Source organism: Elgaria multicarinata, chromosome 4 (assembly GCF_023053635.1).
Source record: "Elgaria multicarinata webbii isolate HBS135686 ecotype San Diego chromosome 4, rElgMul1.1.pri, whole genome shotgun sequence".
NCBI classification, from domain to species: domain Eukaryota; kingdom Metazoa; phylum Chordata; class Lepidosauria; order Squamata; family Anguidae; genus Elgaria; species Elgaria multicarinata.
In genome coordinates this window covers 132,070,144-132,090,224 of record NC_086174.1, presented here as the reverse complement: position 1 = coordinate 132,090,224, position 20,081 = coordinate 132,070,144, and the positions used below count along the sequence as shown (strand labels likewise).

Genomic DNA, 20,081 nt, shown 5'->3' with positions numbered 1-20,081 from the left:
ATCGGAATAACCTGATGTCATCCATTAACCAACCACTCATTATACTAATCATTATACAAAAATACCAGTTAAAGAGATATTTTAAAATATGATAAGTGATATATAATTTGTTTAAATAAAAAAAAAAATAATCAAACTTGTACATTACTCATGCTAAACTATGGCCTTAGCTAGACTTAAGGTTTATCCCAGGATTGTCCCAGGGTCATCCCTGTTCATGTAAATGACACACAGGATATCCCGGGAGCAGGCAGGGACGACCCCGGGACAATCCCAGGATAAACCTTAGGTCTAGCTAAGGCCAAAGTTGCAAATTTTAGGAGAAAGTGACACTACAGACAACTCTGCATGAATCTTATTTTCATCATATGTTACAAAAAATAACCTCAGTCATATTCTTTTCCAATGCCCCTCAGAATGCTAAATTTTCTAAGATTAAATACCAAATTTCACTAGAAAGAATGCCATTGCACATAAAAAAAAGATGTGGGTGGGGAGGTAAAAAGGAAAGTGGCTCATTGCACATCATAAAGCAAATAGTACATACCCCTGGTTAGCACTTTGAAATGTTTTATCAATATGTCAAAAGTATGAACAATAACATATAGAGAAGATGGTACTGATAGTAGTTTCTGCTAATTACAATAATATCCTGCTTCTGCATACATTTGGTGACGTTATGAATCTAACAAAGTGGGATCGTTGTCAGCATGTACCACAGTGAATTTGTTAGTATTTAAGGTGCAAAAGGACTCTGTTTTGATACTGCAGACTTAAGACCTTGCTTGGGCAGAACAGCAGCATTCAGTGGCAACTCGTGGGTTAATTAATTAACCCATGAATTGCAGGGGTGCACACCACTTCCAGTTTCCAGGAACAACCTATGAATGCTGCACTGTTGGGTTGTTACCATGATGTCCAAACCTGGGCACGTGGGGTTATTCTTGGGTTAAATAACCCCAAGTTAACCCAAGAACAAATCGGGAGTTAACTAACCCATGAATTGCCACTGAGCACTGTTTCATCCAAACAGTGCCTAAGTATGCTGCTCTTCTGGAATGTAATGATTCTTTAATCTCTCTTGCAGGACATAGCCCATAAGTTTGTTACTGTGGGTATGTGTGAACAAGCTGTAACAGCCTTTCTCAAATGTAACAGACCAAAGGATGCAGTAGATATCTGTGTAAATCTCAACCAGGTAAAAATATAACACAGAACTGGGAGCTTTTTCCATGTTAATTTAGTGGTTCATTACAATATCATTTTTCCTAATAGCTTCTTATATCATTTATCTAGTAACCAAGAGAGCCAGTATTTAATATGTTATTATATTTTATAGTGATCTAGGGATTTGTGCAGTCATTGCTGTTCCAGGTTGCATATAGTTTGTCCCTAAGTACTAAATAAGTAGGTGTTAGGGGGTAGGGGGAGATACTGCATCTAATGGATCTTGATGTGGAAGATCAAAATAAACCAAAAGGCAACAGTGATAGGGGGAGATATGTCCAATTAAATGCAAAATTCCAGAGGTTAGCCAGAAGAGATAAGGAATTATTTTTAAACAAGCAATGAGTGGAAGTGGAAGAAGAGAAGAGAATAGGAAGGACAAGAGACCTCTTCCAGAAAATTAGAAACATCGGAGGTAAATTCCAGGCAAAAATGGGTATGATCAAAAACAAAGATGGCAAGGACCTAACAGAAACAGAAGAGATCAAGAAAAGATGGCAAGAATATACGGAAGATCTGTATAGGAAGGATAATAATATCGGGGATAGGTCAGACGGTGTGGTCAGTGAGTTAGAGCCAGACATCCTGAAGAGTGAGGTTGAATGGGCCTTAAGAAGCATTGCTAATAACAAGGCAGCAGGAGACGACGGTATCCCAGCTGAACTGTTTAAAATATTGCAAGATGATGCTGTCAAGGTGATGCATGCCATATGCCAACAAATTTGGAAAACACAAGAATGGCCATCGGATTGGAAAAAATCAACTTATATCCCCATACCAAAAAAAGGAAACGCTAAAGAATGTTCAAACTATCGGACAGTGGCACTTATTTCACATGCCAGCAAGGTAATGCTCAAGATCCTGCAAGGTAGACTCCAGCAATTCATGGAGCGAGAATTGCCAGATGTACAAGCTGGGTTTAGAAAAGGCAGAGGAACTAGAGACCAAATTGCCAATATCCGCTGGATAATGGAGAAAGCCAGGGAGTTCCAGAAAAACATCTATTTCTGTTTTATTGACTATTCTAAAGCCTTTGACTGTATGGATCATAACAAATTGTGGCAAGTTCTTGGTGGTATGGGGATACCAAGTCATCTTGTCTGCCTCCTGAGGAATCTGTATAACGAACAAGTAGCAACGGTAAGAACAGACCACAGAACAACGGACTGGTTTAAGATTGGGAAAGGAGTACGGCAGCATTGTATACTCTCACCTTACCTATTCAACTTGTACGCAGAACACATCATGCGACGTGCTGGGCTTGACGAATCCAAGGCTGGAGTTAAAATCGCAGGAAGAAACATTAACAATCTCAGATATGCAGATGACACCACATTGATGGCTGAAAGCCAGGAGGAGCTGAGGAGCCTTATGACGAAGGTGAAAGAAGAAAGTGCAAAAGCCGGGTTGCAGTTAAACCTCAAAAAAACCAAGATTATGGCAACCAGCTTGATTGATAACTGGCAAATAGAGGGAGAAGACGTGGAGGCAGTGACAGACTTTGTATTTCTGGGCGCAAAGATTACTGCAGACGCTGACTGCAGCCTGGAAATCAGAAGACGTTTACTTCTTGGGAGGAGAGCAATGACAATTCTTGATAAAATAGTTAAGAGCAGAGACATTACACTGACAACAAAGGTCCGCATAGTTAAAGCAATGGTATTCCCCGTAGTAACCTATGGCTGCGAGAGCTGGACCATAAGGAAAGCTGAGCGAAGGAAGATAGATGCTTTTGAACTGTGGTGTTGGAGGAAAATTCTGAGAGTGCCTTGGACTGCAAGAAGATCAAACCAGTCCATACTCCAGGAAATAAAGCCAGACTGCTCACTTGAGGGAGTGATATTAAAGGCAAAACTGAAGTACTTTGGCCACATAATGAGAAGACAGGATACCCTGGAGAAGATGCTGATGCTAGGGAAAGTAGAAGGCAAAAGGAAGAGGGGCCGACCAAGGGCAAGATGGATGGATGATATTCTGGAGGTGACGGACTTGACCTTGGAGGAGCTAGGGGTGGCGACGGCTGACAGAAAGCTCTGGCGTGGGCTGGTCCATGAAGTCATGAAGAGTCGGAAGCGACTGAACAAATAAACAAACAATTTCCTGGACCAACTGCTGTACTGTGTTCCATTCAAGGAAGGAAAGTTAGGTCCAAACCATATTAAACAAATTAAGTAGTCTAGATCTAGTCAATTCCTAGATAAGATTCTCAGGTGGTCTCCTATAGCTGCATTTGCATGTCACAATAAGCAATAGAGCAGCTGGTGCACACTGCGTGAGTAGCTAAATGAACCATGGAACTTCGAGAGCAAACCATGGCTTATGACTCTAGCTTGTCTGGGGAGAGACAAGCCAGAGTTCCTGGTTCGCACATCATAGTAAACAAACCACAGCCGAGGGTCAGCCTCTGCCACTTACAGTAGGAGCCAAACAGAAGCGATTGAGCAGCTCAGTGATTTGTTTAGTCAGGAGTGATCAGTAATAAGTTGTGCCATGTGAATGCAACCCTTAAACATGATCTTGAGTTCCATGATGGATGAAAAGCAGGATATAAATGTAATAAAATAAAAACAATGTAATTGTTGCACATTCAGTCCCATTGTCGGTTTTTGTCACAGGCAGCTCAGTCCCAGCTGCAGAGATGCAAACAGTAAGTTGTGCTGCCTAAACTGTCGCTACATCACATAAGGGAAGCAAAATACTCTACCAAAAGTACTACTTCTTGAAGCCACTAGAACAACAAGGCAGTTGTGAGCTGCCTTCAGAGGGCTTCTGCCCTAAAAAGTGGCCAAAAAATGTTTTAAATAGAAAATAAATAAATAAAGAACCAAAATGGTTTTAGCCCTTTCAGTGCAGGACATTTATACAGCATTTGCCTAGTGGAAGCTGTTTTATTAGGCTTGAGTCCCAATATATCACCACAAAAAGGGATTAACTGTTGGCCTTGAAGTCATAAGGCCTGAACTATTTCCTCCAATGGCAAAGCACATTTGCTAATAAGAGATCTTGGTTTATATGTGAACTTGTACGTAATTGACTGTTTGTTTGTTTGTTTGTTTGTTTGTTTGTTTGTTTGTTTGAAGCATTTGTATCCAACAGATTCCAGTCTGATGTTTTTTGCTCTTTCTTCTAGTGGAGTAAAGCTGTTGAACTGGCTAAGGAACACAATATGAAAGAAATTGGTTCTCTGCTAGCTAGATATGCATCTCAGTTACTGGAAAAGAACAAACCCCTTGATGCCGTTGAGTTATATCGTAAAGCCAACTATTTCTTTGATGCTGCTAAGCTCATGTTCAAGGTATTGTTACTGAAAATAATTGGAGAACTGGGATAATTGCCAATACATTTATGCCTCAATGCTAATGAGTTTAGTAGTTGTTATTTTTATATTTGCGTATGTGTGTTTTTCTGGGAATAAATCTGTGATTTCCCATTATATGCTATGTCTTTCATCCATTAATGTCCAATATGTGTACATATACACTTCCAAGCACACAGGTGTGTGTATATGTGTGTTTCAGCAGCAGCAACTTCTACGTCTTTCCTTCCCCTGAGTTTCAGATGCAACTTCTGATGCACTGCAAGCATCAGATCCTTCTGCATGTGTAATTTTGCTACCTACTTCTCTGGACAAAGGCCTTTGAGCAGATCATTTTTGTATGTTTTTCTGGTTTTAAATTTTTGTATATTGTTTTTAAGTGTTTTTATCCTATATAAACTGCCCAGAGAGCCTCGGCTATGGGGCAGTATACAAATGTAAATAATAATAATAATAATAATAATAATAATAATAATAATAATAATATAAGGCTGCAAGATTTTAATAAATACATCTGTAGCTCAATCGTGCAGATGGGAATTTTATCCCCCAGCTAAGGGATATGACACTAGAGACTGCACAGATGTGCCAGTTCTAGGTTTGTTCTTGGTTTTGCTTACCTTTTAAAAAAATTATTTGAAAATGGCTTTTATTTCAGGTTTGTATCAAAAGAGGGTACATAGTTTGCATTGTAGAAGAAAACATTATGAGTTGTATCACTGGAGACTTGGGGGAAAGATGTAGCATGAAGAAGCCATTAGAAAACTAGGAGAGTGCCAGGGAGCTTTACGGACGCCCCCCTGAAATTATTGGTAGGGCTATGCAGGCTCCAACAAGTCTTAAGAGGAGCTGCAGGTGGTCGCACATTAAACATGATTTTTGAACCTGACGTTTTCCTCCATTCAAAGAGATTGAAGTGTCAAAGGAGTTTTGATCCTATATTGGCCTCTGGGTTGGTCAGCTGCCATGACACTGCAATGGGGGAACAAAGCACAGTGCTCATACAGCTGCTCTTTCAGTTTGCCTCCTGCCTTCTGGTTCCAGATATAGGGGGAGATGATTGGCTGGGGTGCATAAAAAGTATCTATAACTATATGTTTTTCATGCTTTCTATTAAGAGCATTAAGCTGTCTCCTTCAAATGGTAAACAGAAAACAAAAACAAACTTCTTACTTTTTAACAACACCATGTTTATGTCTGACTTTCAAAGATTGCAGATGAAGAGGCTGGGAAGAGGACCAAACCTTTGCGTGTTAAAAAACTATATGTAATGTCAGCTATACTCGTGGAACAATATCATGAACAAATGAAAAATGCTCAGAGGGGAAAAGTCAAAGGAAAGACTTCAGAGGTACAGTATTGAAATGCTTGCTCATCCACCAACATGAAAGCAAGGGATACTTTTAAGGGTGGTTTGGGGGGAAATGCTCATGATACAGATGGCAACAAATGTTCCTTTCTCATAATCCCACTCCCACCCCCAAATATGCTATTTAGAACATTATTTTAAAAATAGCTTGATGGGGGTATCAGATCCAGGAAAAGGTTTTAAACATCCTGAGAAAGAGTGTCACAGGTCCCCGCATGCACACTTCCTCTGCTTACAACTCCTGCAGAAGAACTTATACAAAAAAAAGTCTAGGGATGCATCTCACTTAGGAACCATGAGCAGCAGGGAAAGCTTGTGGGTGACACTGCATCATGACAACTTTTGCTGCCACTTGATAATGTTGCCTGTCTCTATTGAAATGTATAGGGAGGGCTCCTCTGTGCATCAGCACTCAACATCCCAACGAATGTGTTTAGGTTTAGGGTGCACATAAATCAGAAGGAGAACATGGGTTTGGAGAAGATAACCTGCTTGCTTTTGAATGCTTTTCCCATTGTATGTACTTAGCTACTGTACAAGTGACTGCTCATATCTGAAAAATTATATTCTGAACTGTACATTTATTATGGTATATGAAATCCTTTTGGGGCAGCTGTCTTCATGAAGAAAACAGGCATGGTAACTGAAGAGTACCAAAAATGTGTTTGCCTTCATGCTTTCTTCTCTCTATTGTACCTTTATATACAGGCTACTTCAGCATTAGCTGGTTTGCTAGAGGAAGATGTCCTTTCTTCAGACAGTCGCCTGATTGATAATGCTTGGCGAGGAGCTGAGGCTTACCATTTTTTTATACTTGCCCAAAGGCAGCTGTACGAAGGTTACGTAGATACAGCAATGAAGACAGGTAGGATTACTTCTTGTTAATATGAAATCTGGTCTGTTTGGACTTCATCTTCATCGTCCACTCTGTTCCAAACGCTCAGGATGTAGTTTTCATATGAATTACACACCAGTCCTTAAGCCAATGTATTCAGTTGTCTTTTCAATTCTGTAAGGCAGGGAGCATTCTATCCACGATGGGAAACCCACTGAAATAACCCAAATCCTTACTTTAGGATGATGATGGGTATTGTCATTTTACAATAGCCCTTACATTGCACATATTTTCTACAGTCTTGCAACTCAGTGCATAGAGGAGGATTCTGATGTACACAGAAGCTCTCACATCTTCAGGATATTTCCATCCACTTCAGTTGAAGGGGCAGGTCCTTTCCATGCCTGCATTATTTTTGCTCACACCAAATCACTTCCATTACAGTGAATAGGGCTCTTGTGTGCCTTTTAGAGTGTGCAGAGACTGTGCATCAGGGTAATTAGTAGGGATGTGCTCCGCTCCGATTAGGAGCGTAGAAGCAGTAGCGGATTGGCCTGCTCCGCCTTACCCAGAGGCGGAGTAGGAGCGGACCGCGGACCCCCTAGAAGCAAGGCGAAGAGAAGCGACCATTTTTCGGAGCTCCGAGTTCAGGCGGAGCGCTCCGGTCGCCATCTTGAAAACATTTCGCCATAGGATTGCATTGCGGCAAATAATCGCGCATAACTACGTTGTTTTTGAAGCTATCGTTCTGGAAATTCTTGTGCACAGAGAGTCGTGGATGGGGGTCATTTTGAGACCACTCTCACCTCTCTGCGTGCTGTGGTTCACGTGCAATATTTTTTTAAAAATCGGGTCAACCGCGGGGCTCAAACTGCGTTTCGGCTTTTCGCCCATAGGATTGCATTGAGGGAAAGAATCGGGGATAACTGGGGGGGGGGGTTAAGCTATCGTTCTGAAAATTCTTGTGCACAGAGAGTCGTGGATGGGGGTCATTTTGAGACCACTCTCAACTTTCTGCGTGCTGTGGTTCACGTGCAATATTTTTTTAAAAATCGGGTCAACCGCGGGGCTCCGTTTCGGCTTTTCGCCCATAGGATTGCATTGAGGGAAAGAATCGGGGATAACTGGGGGGGGGTTTAAGCTATCGTTCTGAAAATTCTTGTGCACAGAGAGTCGTGGATGGGGGTCATTTTGAGACCACTCTCAACTTTCTGCGTGCTGTGGTTCACGTGCAATATTTTTTTAAAAATCGGGGTTTGGGTTTTTTTTATTTATTTTTTTTTATTTTTTTGGAAGCGATGACAGGCACATTCAACTCCCAATCCTGATGAGAATTGATCTCCTCAGAAAGCATCCTCCTCCAATCCCAGCGTTGGAGGGGGGACTAAGGCAGACCCACCCTGAGAACTTTCTGTTTTGTGTCTCTTTGTGGGTTGGCGTTCGTGGAGGGAACACTTACTTAGCTAGTGCTCCTGCTTTGGAGATAGATTAATTTAATATAGGTTTAGTTTGGCGCGTGTGTGTGTTTGTTTGCTTCTTTCTGACTTGTAGCTTAGTTTGCCCTGTGTTTTCCCCTTACTTTGATTTAATATAAACTTTATTTTTGAATTTTGGAGTGTGTGGTTGGGTTGGTTGCCCCCCCCTTCCCTGTATTAAAGCCTGACTGTTCTGCTTTTGTGAAAGCTTTCTTTTGAAAGCATACACACAGTTTTTGTCCCATTTCCCTACATTTATATTCTTAAACATATTTTATTATATTCTTTCACATAGTCCATTAGTATATATTCTCATACATATTATATTAGTATTCATATTTTGTTCTTCTTATAGTAGTGGTTGGTTCTTTTCCCCCCTCCCCTCTCTTAAATCCTGATTGTGTTTCCTTCTATCTTCTATATACCAAATATACCAAAAAAATTGGATTCTCTTTTTCTTCTCTGTGTAACTTCGACGGAGTGGGCTGCTTTTGTCAAGTTCAACAGGCAGCCACAGATTGAGCATTTTGGGGAAAGCATACGCACACCATTTCCCTATTCTTAAACATATTATTATTATATTCTTTGACATAGTCTTAGTAGTCTATTAGTATACATTCTCATACATATTATAGTAGTGGTTGGTTCTTTTCCCCCCTCCCCTCTCTTAAATCCTGATTGTGTTTCCTTCTATCTTCTATATACCAAATATACCAAAAAAATTGGATTCTCTTTTTCTTCTCTGTGTAACTTCGACGGAGTGGGCTGCTTTTGTCAAGTTCAACAGGCAGCCACAGATTGAGCATTTTGGGGAAAGCATACGCACACCATTTCCCTATTCTTAAACATATTATATTATATTCTTTGACATAGTCTTAGTAGTCTATTAGTATACATTCTCATACATATTAGTAGTAGTAGTATTCATATTTTGTTCTTGTTATAGTAGTGGTTGTCCCATTTCTTGTCCCATTTCCCTACATTTATTAGTAATATTCTTAAACATATTATTATATTCTTGTAGATATTCTTAGTAGTAGATATATATATATATATATTAGTATATTCTCATACATATTAGTAGTAGTATATTTTATTGTTCTTGTCCCATTTCCCTACATTTAAACATATTATATCTTCTTATACATATTCTTAGTAGTACATAGTATTAGTAGTATTAATATTTTGTTAGTCATCATGAAAAGAGGAAGCAGGCGTGCTGAAAGCAGCAAGGCTCAGTCTGCCAGCAGTAAGCAGGCTTCCTCTCCTCCTGTGAAACTCAAACGGGCAACTCCTTGGCTGACTGCTCCAAAACAGAAGCAGGACAAGCAGCAGGCAGAGCCACTCTCTTCTGCAACTTGTGCCCGGCGTTCTCTTTTTGAGGGTGGGAATGGGAAAAGTGCCCGTTTGCAAGAGGCACGTGGCAGCAGTGCCATTAGAGGAGGAGGAGTATCCCCAACTCCTTCATTCTCCTTTCAGCCCACGAGCCCGATGATGGACCTAGACGAGGTCCTCAGCACAGTGGAGGGGGGGGAGGAGGAGGAGGAGGCGGTGGGCCTCCAGGATGTGGGGGCTGAGGAGGAGCAGCAGCAGGCCGAGGCTCTCTCCCCAGTCTCATCCCACACCCCTGTTTCTGTGGCAACACCAGAGAGCTCAGGCGGGCAATTGGTGGTGTCACCACGGAAACGAAAGACAAGCATCGTGTGGGACCACTTTGAGTTGGGAGCGGATCCCCGCTTTGCTGTCTGTCGCCACTGCAAACTCAGCCTAAGCAGGGGTTCATCGACAGGGCATTATGGAACCAGCAGCATGAAGATGCATCTTAAGAGGCAGCACCAGTCGGTCTTGCTGGGGAAAGAGGCGGGCAAGGCGACTGGTTCCAGGGGAAAGCCGAAGGCGGCGGCTGCTGCTGCTGCTGCTGCTGCTGCTGCTGCTGGCACTTCCAGTCTCAGCTCTCCATCTCCCATCCCCACAAGGGTTAGGCAGGCAACCCTGCCGGAAATGGGGTGGGGGAAGTATGGAACCACAAGATGGCGTTTTCCAACGCCCTCCCAGATCACCACGTCAATCGGTGAGATGGTGGCGTTGGACGACCAGCCATTCAGCCTCGTCGACAACGCAGGCTTCAAGAGGCTGATGGCGCTTGTGGTGCCATACTACAAGCTGCCGTGTCGCACCACCCTGAGCAGGCGGGTGGTGCCTTCCCTGTACCGTTCCTGCAGGGAGTTAGTGCTGGGTCGTCTGTGCCAGGCAGAGGCACGGATGGTGCACTTCACCTCGGACATTTGGTCCAGCGAGGGCGGAGTGCACGCTTACCTGTCCCTGACGGCACACTGGTGGGCAGCCGTGGGGCAGGAAGGATCCAGCACTACAGGGACTGGCAAGGAGGGCTACTGCTGGGCCCTCCTCCACACGCAAGTGATGGACCAGTCCCACACGGCAGGGGAGATTACGGAGGCCATGAACCGCATGGTGGATGGGTGGCTAGCTGGGCAGAAGGTCACCCGCGGTTACATGGTCACGGACGGGGGAGCCAACATGGTGAAGGCGGTGCGCGACGGCGGATTCGAGGGCGTCCGCTGCATCGCGCACGTCTTGAACCTGGTGGTGAGGGATGGCCTTGGGATGGGCAGCAGCAAGCCCAACCTCGGTCCCCTGTCCGGGATCCGTAACCTCCTGGAGAGCTGCAGAAAGGTGGCAGGCCATTTCCACCACAGCGTCAAGGGCAGTCGCTTGCTGCGGGAGAAGCAGGAGGAGTTGAATCTCCCGCAGCACAGGCTAGTGCAGGATGTGGTGACACGCTGGAACTCCACCTACCTGATGCTGGAGCGGATGGTGGAGCAACAGCGTGCCATCCACGACTTGTTCAGGGTCAGGGACATGGGCGTCCACCACCTGGGCAAGCAGCAGTGGGACGCCATGTCCCAGCTGGTGGCGGTCCTCAAGCCGTTCCTGAACGCCACCGAGACCCTGAGCAAAAGCTCTGCCCTCCTCAGCCAGGTGATCCCTGTATGCAGGCATCTCCAGAAACAGATGGGCGACTTTCTGGAGTACAGGGATCCCGTCACCGGCAGGCGCTTCGAGCCCGAGGTCCGCGAAGCGGTGACTAGGCTGAGGGACGGCGTGACGCGGAGGCTGGAGCCCATCCAAACCGACAGGGTCCACATGTTGGCAGCCATGTGCGACCCTCGTGTGAAGGATGGGCTTTGTGGGCCAAATAGCAGGCAGCACTGGGTGGAAACGCTGGTGGGCGAAGTGCGGGCGGCATGGGCCAAGAGGGTGGGGCAGAGTGAGGCAGAGGAGCAGGCCACCCCTCCCCGCAGCAGCACCAGCAGCACCAGCAGCAGCCTCACCTGCATCCCTCCCAGCAGCAGCACAGGCGAGGGGTATTGGGAAGAGGCTCTGCACACCGTGTTTGGGCAGAGACCCTCCCCAGCCACCAGCCAGGATGACGCTGCAACCACCGTGCAGCGTTACCTGTCAGAGCCCATCGAGGACTCCTCCATGGACCCCCTGGCCTACTGGTCATCCCGTTTTCAGATTTGGCCAGACCTGGCGCGGGTGGCCATGGATCGACTCAGCTGCCCACCCACCAGTGTTCCAAGCGAGAGGGTGTTCTCTATGGCGGGCGACATAGTGACCCCTCACCGCTCTCGCTTGGAGCCGGACTTGGTGGAGCAGCTGGTCTTTCTGAAGGGCAATCTCCCCCTGCTGGGATACCCCACCCTCAAGCCCTCGTGGGAGTGACAGGCAGGCTCCCTTTAATTCCACCCCTCCTTGGGTTGGCAGGCACACTACAGTTCAGGCAGGCTGGTTTTTTCTCTGTAGGCACTAGGCAGAGTTTGTCACCGTGCGTGTGTGTGACTGACTGTGAGGGCAAAGCACCGCACTTGAGTTCATTTCATTTCTGTGGCGTCCGGTACAGCTTAGTCAACTCATCCGGATAGTTTTCCACCCAGTTCCAAAAGACTCCATTTATTTATTTATTTATTTATTTATTTAATTAATTACATTTATATACCGCCCCACAGCCAAAGCTCTCTGGGCGGTTTACAACCGTTTGTCCATGATTGACTGCACGTTTAGGTGAGGTGCAAGCAGGGGGCAAGGCAATGCCTGGCACCACCACCACCACTAGCCAGGCTGCCTCTCTCCAGCAGTCCACGGGTCGCCCTTTGGAGTGCCCTGGGAGTGGAAGACGTACTCCCTGATCCAGAAGTATGGTTTTTTGAGAAGCAAACAGGCGAGTCCTCGCCTTTGAGAAGCAACCTTTCACTTGAACTCATGGAAGTCATTGACTTCAGCACAGCCACTACATAGAGGCTGTGGACCTCTGGGTGACTCCATCAGTGTGCTGATTTTGAGAAGCAACCTTTCACTGAAACTCATTCACTTCCCCAATTGAGGGTGAGGGAGGTTACACTCCAGCAGTCCACGGGTCGCCCTTTAGATAGCTCGGGGATCAAATGGAGTCCTTGATCTGTGTGCTGATTTTGAGAAGCAACCTTTCACTGAAACTCATTCACTTCCCCAATTGCGGCTGGTACTCCAACAGTCCACCGAACGCCCATAGCACAGCCACTTAGTGCATAGGGACAGTTTAAGTTTCCTCCTGAGAAGTGAGCACTCACTTCAACTCATGACAGCCATTGACTTCACCACAGCCACTACTGCGGATGCTGTGGTCCTCCAGGATGTGGGGATAAGTAGCAGTCGCTGGTCGAGCTTCTCTCCCCAGTCTCATATGGAGCAATTTTGAGCTCTCACTTCGACTTCAAGTTCAGACACTTGAGCACAGCCCCTACGGTGGAGGCACAGCTGGCCGTGCCTCTCTCCCCAACCACTGACTGCACAGGGACAGTTTAAGTTTCCTCCTGAGAAGTGAGCACTCACTTCAACTCATGACAGCCATTGACTTCACCACAGCCACTACTGCGGATGCTGTGGTCCTCCAGGATGTGGGGATAAGTAGCAGTCGCTGGTCGAGCTTCTCTCCCCAGTCTCATATGGAGCAATTTTGAGCTCTCACTTCGACTTCAAGTTCAGACACTTGAGCACAGCCCCTACGGTGGAGGCACAGCTGGCCGTGCCTCTCTCCCCAACCACTGACTGCACAGGGACAGTTTAAGTTTCCTCCTGAGAAGTGAGCACTCACTTCGACTCATGACAGCCGTTGACTTTACCACAGCCACTTCCTGGTGGATACTTTGTTCCACCACGATGTGGGTGAGGAGGATTAGTTGCAGCAGCTGGCCGTGCCTCTCTCCCCAACTACTGACTGCATAGGGACAGTTTAAGTTTCCTCCTGAGAATTGAGCACTCACTTCAACTCATGACAGCCATTGACTTCACCACAGCCACTACTGCGGATGCTGTGGTCCTCCAGGATGTGGGGATAAGTAGCAGTCGCTGGTCGAGCTTCTCTCCCCAGTCTCATATGGAGCAATTTTGAGCTCTCACTTCGACTTCAAGTTCAGACACTTGAGCACAGCCCCTACGGTGGAGGCACAGCTGGCCGTGCCTCTCTCCCCAACCACTGACTGCACAGGGACAGTTTAAGTTTCCTCCTGAGAAGTGAGCACTCACTTCAACTCATGACAGCCATTGACTTCACCACAGCCACTACTGCGGATGCTGTGGTCCTCCAGGATGTGGGGATAAGTAGCAGTCGCTGGTCGAGCTTCTCTCCCCAGTCTCATATGGAGCAATTTTGAGCTCTCACTTCGACTTCAAGTTCAGACACTTGAGCACAGCCCCTACGGTGGAGGCACAGCTGGCCGTGCCTCTCTCCCCAACCACTGACTGCACAGGGACAGTTTAAGTTTCCTCCTGAGAAGTGAGCACTCACTTCAACTCATGACAGCCATTGACTTCACCACAGCCACTACTGTGGATGCTGTGGTCCTCCAGGATGTGGGGATAAGTAACAGTCGCTGGTCGAGCTTCTCTCCCCGGTCTCGTCCCACCCCTCTTCCGCTGTAACCCTGTCTTTGAGAAGCAAGCTGTCACTTCAACTCATGGACTTCCCCTATGTGCGGGTGGTACTCCAGTAGTCGACCGATCGCCCATAGCACAGCCACTTAGTGCGTAGGGACAGTTTAAGTTTCCTCCTGAGAAGCAAGCTGTCACTTCAACTCATGGACTTCCCCTATGTGCGGGTGGTACTCCAGGTGTCCACCGATCGCCCATACCACAGCCACTTTGTGTGTACGGACAGTTTAATTTTCCTGAGAAGTGAGCACTCACTTCAACTCATGGACTTCCCCAATTGCGGCTGGTACTCCAACAGTCCACCGAACGCCCATATCACAGCCACTTAGTGCATAGGGACAGTTTAAGTTTCCTCCTGAGAAGTGAGCTTTCACTTCGACTCATGACAGCCATTGACTTCACCACAGCCACTTCTCGGTGGATGCTTTGTTCCACCAGGATGTGGGTGAGGAGGATTAGTTGCAGCAGCTGGCCGAGCGTCTCTCCCCAGTCTCGCAATTCAAGTTATCTGAGAAGTGAGCTTTCACTTCGACTCATGGACTTCCCCTATGTGTGGGAGGTACTCCAGCAGTCGACCGATCGCCCATAGAACAGCCACTTAGTGTGTACGGACAGTTTAATTTTCCTGAGAAGTGAGCACTCACTTCAACTCATGAAACTCATGAAAGCCATAGACTTCCGAAGCAACCTCTCTCTCCTCAGTCTCATCCTCTTCCTCTTCCCCTTCTGCTGTAACCCGTCTTTGAGAAGCAAGCTTTCACTTAAACTCATCATTCACTTCCCCAACTGAGGGAGGTAAAGTCCAGCAGTCCACGGGTCGCCCTTTGGAGTGCCCTGGGAGTGGAAGACGTACTCCCTGATCCCGAAGTATGGTTTTGAGAAGTAAGCTGTCACTTGAACTCATGAGCCTCTGTGCAAAAGCTGTCCTTGTGTGTGTGGTTGTGAGTGTTACTGCAGCTGCCTGTCTCGCTGCGAAAATGAAACAGGCAAGTCCTCGCCTTTGAGAAGCAACCTTTCACTTAAACTCATGGAAGTCATTGACTTCAGCACAGCCACTACGTAGAGGCTGTGGACCTCTGGGTGACCCGATCAGTGTGCTGATTTTGAGAAGCAACCTTTCACTGAAACTCATTCACTTCCCCAATTGCGGCTGGTACTCCAGTAGTCCACCGAACTCCCATAGCACAGCCACTTAGTGCATAGGGACAGTTTAAGTTTCCTCCTGAGAAGTGAGCACTCACTTCAACTCATGACAGCCATTGACTTCACCACAGCCACTACTGCGGATGCTGTGGTCCTCCAGGATGTGGGTGAGGATTAGTCGCAGCAGCTGGTCGAGCTCCTCTCCCTGGTCTCGTCCCACCCCTCTTCCGCTGTAACGCCCTCTTTGAGAAGCAAGCTGTCACTGAAACTCATGAAAGCCATAGACTTCCGAAGCAACCTTTCACTTCAACTCATTGACTTCCCCTTTGAGAAAAAGCTAAGCTCCAGTAATGCACCGTTTTTCCGTGGGACAGCTCTCTTTCGAGAAGCTGCACTGCATATGCAGCAGTGCCATGGCTTTGAGAAGCCGAGACCCATCCCAGCCACCGGGAACCGGAGGAAAACTCCAGCAGTCCACGGGTCACCCTTTAGATAGCTCGGGGATCAAATGGAGTCCTTGATCTGTGTGCTGATTTTGAGAAGCAACCTTTCACTGAAACTCATTCACTTCCCCAATTGCGGCTGGTACTCCAACAGTCCACCGAACTCCCATAGCACAGCCACTTAGTGCATACTAGGGACAGTTTAAGTTTCCTCCTGAGAAGTCAGCACTCACTTCGACTCATGACAGCCATTGACTTCACCACAGCCACTTTGTGTGGGATGCTGTGGTCCTCCAGGATGTGGGGATTAGTAGTAGTCACTGGTCGAGCTTGTCTCCCCGGTCTCGTCCCACCCCTCTTCCGCTGTAACCCTGTCTTTGAGAAGCAAGCTGTCACTTCAACTCATGGACTTCCCCTCAGAGAAAAAGCTAAGCTCCAGCAGTCCACCGATCTCCCGTAGCACAGCCACTACGTTTCCTGAGAAGTGAGCTCTCACTTCAACTCGTCTTGTAGTGCGCCCGCCGAGTTGAGCACAGCCACTACAGTGGAGGCGCCTGCCCGCCTGCCTGGGAGCCATCCTTGTGAGGTAGCTGGATCTGCTGGGACTGACTCCCCCACAGATCTATGGCTTACTTGTGCAAGGTACCAGCTTTTCTGGGCCCGCCAACCCATGCCTGCCTGCCTGTCTGCCCGCCTCCCCCGGGGTGCTGCTGTGGTGGGGCATCTGCCAGGACTGACTCCTCGCCTACTCTGCCTGCCTCTCTGCCCGCCTGGTGCCTGGTTTGCTCCCAATCGTCCTCCTCTGTGCCCCTCAAGGCGTAACTGCTGGCTTAGAAAGAAAGAACCAGCCATCTTTGCCTCACTTTGCGCCCACTTATGGGTTGGTTTGCTATGCGTTAGTGCTCAAGCCATCCTTGCGGCACTACAATGCATGCTGCCTGCCTGCTTTCCCTCCCTTCTCCCCTTCCCGCCTTGCAGCGATGGTGTATGTGTCTTGCTTTGACTAAGGGGAGAAGTCCTTCCTGCGCTCACTTAGACTTTATCAAATTCAATAATCCCTTTTTCAAATGTGCCAGAAGATTTAGGGTTATCTCGTGGCATGTTGGGATTGCCTTGGAACTGGCCCCATTGAGCTGTCTGCAATTGCAACTTTAAATCCCTGACATACTGGAGTGTTCAAATTTCAAAAGTTCCCCTAACATCAGGGGATGATGGGATTGCCTTGAAACTTGGTGTCCATGGGGACACATGGGTAAGCTGTCATGGGACCAAAGGATAGGTTTCTAACGTGCAAATTGACGTAGTTGTAGAATGGGACTTGATTTGGGGTGAGTTAAAAAGTTTAAGCCGCGCCAAAAATCAGGGGATGATGGGATTTGCTTGCAACTTGGCGTGCATGTGGACACATGGATAAGCTCTCATGGTGCCGAGTTTGAGGTTTCTAACATGCAAATTGACGGAGCTATCCCAAGGGGTGTGAATGGGGTGCCCGATTTTCATAAATTCCCCAAAAATCAGGGGATGATGGGATTGCCTTGAAACTTGGCGTGCATGTGGACACGTGGATAAGCTATCATGGTGCTGAGTTTGAGGTTTCTAACGTGCAAATTGACGTAGTTGTAGAATGGGACAATTTGGGGTGAGTTAAGCCATGCCAAAAATCAGGGGATGATGGGATTTGCTTGCAACTTGGCGTGCATGTGGACACATGGATAAGCTGCCCTGGTGCCGAGTTTGAGGTTTCTAACATGCAAATTGACGGAGCTATCCCAAGGGGTGTGAATGGGGTGCCCGATTTTCATAAATTCCCCAAAAATCAGGGGATGATGGGATTGCCTTGAAACTTGGCGTGCATGTGGACACGTGGATAAGCTATCATGGTGCTGAGTTTGAGGTTTCTAACGTGCAAATTGACGGAGCTATCTAAAGGGGTGTGAATTAGGGTTATGGGAGGTGCGTTAGAGGGTAGAGCCGCGCCAAAAATCAGGGGATGATGGGATTTGCTTGCAACTTGGCGTGCATGTGGACACATGGATAAGCTGCCCTGGTGCCGAGTTTGAGGTTTCTAACATGCAAATTGACGGAGCTATCCCAAGGGGTGTGAATGGGGTGCCCGATTTTCAAAAATTCGCCAAAAATCAGGGGATGATGGGATTGCCTTGAAACTTGGCGTGTGTGTGTATACGCCCATGAGGTGTCATGGTGCCAAACGTGAGGTTTCTAACTTCAACGGAAAAAAAGTTGTTTACTTTTTTAGCTTTCAATGCAACCCTATGGGGGGGCAAAAACGGAGCTCCGGATCCGGATCCGGAGCTCCGAGCGGAGCGGAGCGGAAGTGGGCGGAGCGGGGGCGGGGCGGAGCGACCCGCTCCGAAAAATGGCGGATCTGCAAGTGAAGCGGAGCGGGGGGTCCGTGCACACCCCTAGTAATTAGGTCCAAGCTATTGATTTTTGAATGAATTAGAATAATAATAGCTATATCATAAAATTGTTCCTTTTAGTGTAATAAGCGAGTATGTTGTGACCTTTGTGTTCTCTGCTTGACAGCGCTTCATTTGAGGGATTATGAAGACATTATTCCTGCAGTAGAGATCTATTCCTTATTGGCTCTCTGTGCTTGTGCCAATAGAGCATTTGGTACCTGTTCAAAAGCTTTCGTTAAACTGGAATCCTTAGAAAATCTTGTCCAAGACCAGAAGCAGCAGTACGAAGAACTTGCCCTCCACATATTCACTAAACACTATCCGAAAGATAACAAAAAGTCAGAGCTGGATGGTCTTCTTGAAGAGTAAGCTTACTGCCGTTGTTGTTATGATTATAATAGAATATCCTTAGTTGGGGTGAAATTCAATAGTGTCTGTCTACTAACAGAACAGACACAGTGGGGGAATGGATTCGCCCTCCATGCGCCACAAAGGTGTTACAGAGGGATGGAAACCCTTTAGAGTAGACGGGGGTGGGGGTCCAGAGGGGAGGAAAGGAAGGGAAGTTTCTGACATGAGTGGAAGTTTGGTTGCACAGTGTTAAATATCACCATTATCTGTGCATTGAGTACTGCTAAGCATAACTGTTGAGAGACGTTAGACCTGTTGCACACTAGTGAAGTATTTTGTGACTCACAACCGTAATCACAGCTTTGAATAGAGCTGCTCATATTTTTATTAGCAATAGAGCTGTTCTATCATGTTGACGCTTAAGAGTTAATTTCAAAAAATGTTTTTCTCCGTTGTGTTTAATAGGGGAGAAGGGAAGCTTCCAACATGTGTTGCTACAGGAAGGCCCATCACCGAGTATCAGTTCTGGATGTGCAGTGTATGCAAGCACTGCGTGCAAGCCCAAGAAATCAGCAACTTCAACTACTGCCCTCTCTGCCACAGCTCAGTGGCCTACTAATCAATAGGGGGAAATAATCTGTACCCATATTGGTATGCATAGGAAGTGCAAATGTACACGATTTGAAATATTTAGAAATGATATTAAGATGGTTACAGTGAAGAATAAGCCCAGAAACAGCAGCCATTTAATGCCCCCAGTCTGAGTTTCACATAAATGAAGTCTGTCCTGTCTTTGCTGGAGTTCCGCTCTGCTTCACAAGGCCTTCGTTCTTTATTTTTATGTAGACTATACATAAGTTGAGTAGAACAGTTTGCAAAAACATTGGAGAGGCAGGTGGTGGTGAACTCTTGGAGGAAAGAATTGTGTGATGGCAGCCAATGTTAATAGCATTGATTTAACCAACAAACATTCTCTTTGGCACTTTTTACACTTAGATGAACTGTCCTGATCCAAATGAGCATACACAGATGTCATAGATGCACATGGAACCCTTTCAAAAAAGCCAAAATCCCTCTTATCAGCTGCTCGATGGGGAAGGGAGAGAAGGATGGGGAATTGAATCTACCACTACAACCTCATTCCTTGTCCCAAATAGGTGATCATTAAAACATCAGCTTTGAAAGGTGCCTTGCCTGGCATGAAACTCACAGCTGTTGGATCAAAGAGGGCAACTACCCCATGTAGGACCTGTTTGCACATGCAATCCTCTCCAGTTGAGAAGACTTATGCAGAAGCTTCTGCTTCTTTACGTGTAACGCCCCAACTGAATCAGCACTTGACGCTTCCTCTCATGCATCTCTCAGCTGCTTCACCTTTCAAGCTACCAACATGAACTTATGCAACTTAGTTACCTAAACAATTGAAAGACAATTACTAGACTGTGTCATCCAAGGTAACATTCACACTTTTGTGATCCTATGATCCTGCTACTTGGGCAAGCCACATA

General features: G+C 46.6%; 1 protein-coding gene across 2 annotated transcripts in view; it reads left to right on the top strand.

Moving 5' to 3' along the window:
• WDR35 (WD repeat domain 35) overlaps positions 1-19,201 on the top strand; it is a 54,613-nt gene extending 35,412 nt beyond the window's left edge. For both annotated transcript variants that reach the window (XM_063125193.1, XM_063125192.1), the window contains 6 exons: positions 1,088-1,198; positions 4,358-4,522; positions 5,754-5,894; positions 6,621-6,777; positions 18,347-18,587; positions 19,039-19,201. In XM_063125193.1, the coding sequence (XP_062981263.1) occupies positions 1,088-1,198; positions 4,358-4,522; positions 5,754-5,894; positions 6,621-6,777; positions 18,347-18,587; positions 19,039-19,192 (969 nt within the window). In that variant the 3' untranslated portion in view covers positions 19,193-19,201. The remainder of the gene's footprint in view (positions 1-1,087; positions 1,199-4,357; positions 4,523-5,753; positions 5,895-6,620; positions 6,778-18,346; positions 18,588-19,038) is intronic.
• The last annotated feature ends 880 nt before the right edge of the window (positions 19,202-20,081 follow it).